Here is a 4,577-nt window from a genome sequence, read left to right as displayed (position 1 = left end):
TCTCTCTCTCTCTCTCTCTCTCTCTCTCTCTCTCTCTCTCTCTCTCTCTCTCTCGCTCTCTCTCTCTCTCTTGCGCTCTCTCGCGCTCTCTCTCTCTCTCTCTCTCTCACTCGCTCGCAAGCACACACACACACACACCGCTCTCTCTCTCGCGCGCGCGCACACACACGATGCGCAAAGCTCCGCATTTGAACAGTCAATAGCAAATACTTAAACTAATAACAAAACAGTAGCTGATTCAGAAGCGCCAGATTGTCATAGCAAAGTCAGAATTACCTCCTCTCCTAGGTTTCACGAAACGGTCGTCCATAAAATGCATTGCTGTTCTGTTGTAAGTAATCTAGGTTAAAAAAACTGTCGTCTATAAAATGCGTTGCACAAATTCGAACATCTGGGTTGTGCTGTTCTGTTGTAAATAAATCTTAACCAATGATTCCTAATTGCATCTACTTCTGGAAGGCCAAATAAAGTGCTTTTGCTTTCGTCTAGAAACACACAGCGTCTCCCTGATATGCTGCTTCAACACTAACTGCGGTTACTGACACCATGCCTTCTTTCTTTGCGTGCACATTTGCGGCGGGATTATGCAAATATTTCCACATAGTGGGGTAGATATGTGGGGGCGTGTTAGAATGAGCCGTTTTAGGGGGGCGTGGCAGAGTCTTAACTTTGATAAAGAATATCTCTTTGGTTTTGAGACTTTAGTCTTTGCAACTTCAGGGATCTTATCTATGCACAATCAGCTTGTAACACTCCAAAGAGAAAGGAAAACTTGAAATCGCATCATATGACCCCTTTAATATATCAACCCTCCCAATTTCTGTTAAATCAAAAGAAAAAAATGTAAAAGAAAAGAAAACAAGCATCTTTGTCATAATTACATTATAGCAAATATCCTGGAGAAAATGTCTTACCTTATATAGAGAACCACTTAACTATAGGTAAGAGTTTGTGAAGCCTAAAACTGTTAGACTTAAAGTCTGGACTTTTCAAATGTAAAAGCAATAGCTGTTTTCCATTTATGCAAATACATCCCAGTTGCAACCATTTTATTCTATCATGGCTTTAAGGCAACCTAGAGCATTTTTATTTCCTCCTCAGGGACGAGTGAACATGCACGTTTTTGAAGACTGCTGCGGTGGATCTCTTGATCAACTTAGGAATAACCTGCTCTATCCGCTATTTCCCAATGTTAGTTCTATACATATTTAGTTGTATACTATTATAAATGATAGTCTCGTGTATAATATAATATCATGGGTTTATTTTAAGGTGCGTACTACAGTAAGCAGGCTTGCTGTGTCCCCTCAATGGAGCAATTATGGTCTGAGAATCTTTGGCTACCTCCATCCTGAAGTAACTGGTGGGTCCAGCATGAAAACAAATCTGTTTTATTATATATTGAATTCAATTAGACATTTGTAGAGGCAGTTAACAAATGCACTGATATCGTTCTGCCTTTAGATGAATACATTTTTGCTGTTTCCTCTGATGATAACTCAGAGTTCTGGCTCAGTTTAAACGAAAGTCCAGAAAACCTTCAACGCCTCATCTATGTTGGTGAGGTAATGTCTGGTCTGAATGTGGATGTGTTTGTTAGAGATTCAAGTAGATGAGTTTATAATGGAAGTGAACATATCACACACGAATACAAGTTCAAATGATGCAATTTATGTCAATTAATAAAAATAAAAAAAAGATTCTGTATTTATTTACTCACCCTGATGTCATTCCAAACCCACATGCAGTTTACTTTTTTTTTCCACTGTCTCAGTGTAGACAAAAGGCCAAAATGTAGAGAAAACGTTTTCAAATCCACATTAATTGGGATTTTTGAATACCTTTGCTTTGTTCTTTCTTCAGAGTTTTGATAACCAAACAGTTTTGATGTCCATTGATGACCAAAAAAACACTAAAACATTTCTCAAAACAGCTTTTTTTATGACCAAACAAGAAAGAAAGTCAAAAAGGTTTGGAACGACCTGAGGGTTGATGACAGAATTTTTGGTCACGCTTCATTTAAAGGTCCAATTCTCCCTATTAACAAACCATTAACTACAACTTTTAAATAAACTCAGAATTTGCTGCTTATTAATAGTTAGTAAGATAGTTGTTAAGTTTAGGTATTGGGGATTAGGGATGTAGAATATGGTAATGCAGAATATGTGCTTTATAAGTACTAATAAATAGCCAATATGATAATAATAGGCATGCTAATAAGCAACTAGTTAATAGTGATAAAAGTGTTTAAAAAAAGTGCAGTTAATAAAAGTGTTACTGAATTTTCATGTTTAGGCGAACCCTTTAATATCATCGTATAAAAACTCTATTATTCTATATTTGAATCCAAGTAACATTTTTATTAATGATACTGTTATCATTAATATAATCATATTTAAATATGCTTTTAATATTAAATATGCAATTAATACATAGAAAAAAAGCTCCTGCATCAATTGTTCACTGATCCCACTTAGTCTAAAATGTAGGTACAGTATATACAATTATATATGTGACCCTGGAGCTCAAAACCAGTCTTAAGTCGCTGGGGTATATTTGTAGCAATAGCCAAAAATACATTGTAGGGGTCAAAATTATAGATTTTTCTTTTATGCCAAAAATCATTAGGATATTAAGTAAAGATCATGTTCCATGAATATATTTTGTAAATGTCCTACTGTAAATATATCAAAACTTAATTTTTGATTAGTAATATGCATTGCTAAGAACTTCATTTGGACAACTTTAAAGGCGATTTTCTCAATATTTTGATTTTTTTTTTTTGCACCCTCAGATTCCAGATTTTCAAATAATTGTATTTCTGCCAAATATTGTCCTATCATAACAAACCATACATCAATGGAAAGCTTATTTATTCAGCTTTCAGATGATGTATAAATCTCAATTTCGAAAAATTGACACTTAAGACTTAAGGTTTTGTGGTCCAGGGTCACATATGGAAAAACATTATGTAATGATTTTTGTGTTTCATGGACAAAATAACACCATACGTATGAAAGCTTATTTCCGTTACAAAACAAAACAAAACAAAAAATAAAGGCAATTGTGATTATATATTGAATTCAATTAGACATTTGTAGAGGCAGTTAACAAATGCACTGATATCGTTCTGCCTTTAGATGAATACATTTTTGCTGTTTCCTCTGATGATAACTCAGAGTTCTGGCTCAGTTTAAACGAAAGTCCAGAAAACCTTCAACGCCTCATCTATGTTGGTGAGGTAATGTCTGGTCTGAATGTGGATGTGTTTGTTAGAGATTCAAGTAGATGAGTTTATAATGGAAGTGAACATATCACACACGAATACAAGTTCAAATGATGCAATTTATGTCAATTAATAAAAATAAAAAAAAGATTCTGTATTTATTTACTCACCCTGATGTCATTCCAAACCCACATGCAGTTTACTTTTTTTTTCCACTGTCTCAGTGTAGACAAAAGGCCAAAATGTAGAGAAAACGTTTTCAAATCCACATTAATTGGGATTTTTGAATACCTTTGCTTTGTTCTTTCTTCAGAGTTTTGATAACCAAACAGTTTTGATGTCCATTGATGACCAAAAAAACACTAAAACATTTCTCAAAACAGCTTTTTTTATGACCAAACAAGAAAGAAAGTCAAAAAGGTTTGGAACGACCTGAGGGTTGATGACAGAATTTTTGGTCACGCTTCATTTAAAGGTCCAATTCTCCCTATTAACAAACCATTAACTACAACTTTTAAATAAACTCAGAATTTGCTGCTTATTAATAGTTAGTAAGATAGTTGTTAAGTTTAGGTATTGGGGATTAGGGATGTAGAATATGGTAATGCAGAATATGTGCTTTATAAGTACTAATAAATAGCCAATATGATAATAATAGGCATGCTAATAAGCAACTAGTTAATAGTGATAAAAGTGTTTAAAAAAAGTGCAGTTAATAAAAGTGTTACTGAATTTTCATGTTTAGGCGAACCCTTTAATATCATCGTATAAAAACTCTATTATTCTATATTTGAATCCAAGTAACATTTTTATTAATGATACTGTTATCATTAATATAATCATATTTAAATATGCTTTTAATATTAAATATGCAATTAATACATAGAAAAAAAGCTCCTGCATCAATTGTTCACTGATCCCACTTAGTCTAAAATGTAGGTACAGTATATACAATTATATATGTGACCCTGGAGCTCAAAACCAGTCTTAAGTCGCTGGGGTATATTTGTAGCAATAGCCAAAAATACATTGTAGGGGTCAAAATTATAGATTTTTCTTTTATGCCAAAAATCATTAGGATATTAAGTAAAGATCATGTTCCATGAATATATTTTGTAAATGTCCTACTGTAAATATATCAAAACTTAATTTTTGATTAGTAATATGCATTGCTAAGAACTTCATTTGGACAACTTTAAAGGCGATTTTCTCAATATAGTTGTATCTCGACCAAATATGGTCCTATCCTAACAAACCATACATCAATGGAAAGATTATTTATTCAGCTTTCAGATGATGCATAAACTTCAATTAAAAAAAATCTACCCTTATGACTGATTTTGTGGTCCAG

At 33.3% G+C, this 4,577-nt stretch overlaps 1 protein-coding gene across 1 annotated transcript in view; it reads left to right on the top strand.

Moving 5' to 3' along the window:
• Positions 1-4,577, top strand: part of LOC107748486 (beta-1,4-N-acetylgalactosaminyltransferase 3-like) — a 53,230-nt gene that overhangs the window by 40,867 nt on the left and 7,786 nt on the right. Inside the window, exons 3-5 of the mRNA XM_016563275.1 lie at positions 1,102-1,191; positions 1,273-1,363; positions 1,465-1,565. Of these exons, the coding sequence (XP_016418761.1) occupies positions 1,102-1,191; positions 1,273-1,363; positions 1,465-1,565 (282 nt within the window). The remainder of the gene's footprint in view (positions 1-1,101; positions 1,192-1,272; positions 1,364-1,464; positions 1,566-4,577) is intronic.

Source organism: Sinocyclocheilus rhinocerous, unplaced genomic scaffold (genome assembly GCF_001515625.1).
Source record: "Sinocyclocheilus rhinocerous isolate Xijiao unplaced genomic scaffold, SAMN03320098_v1.1 scaffold78, whole genome shotgun sequence".
NCBI lineage: Eukaryota > Metazoa > Chordata > Actinopteri > Cypriniformes > Cyprinidae > Sinocyclocheilus > Sinocyclocheilus rhinocerous.
Note: the sequence above shows the minus strand (reverse complement) of the source record. Positions and strands in the feature narration are given on the sequence as shown.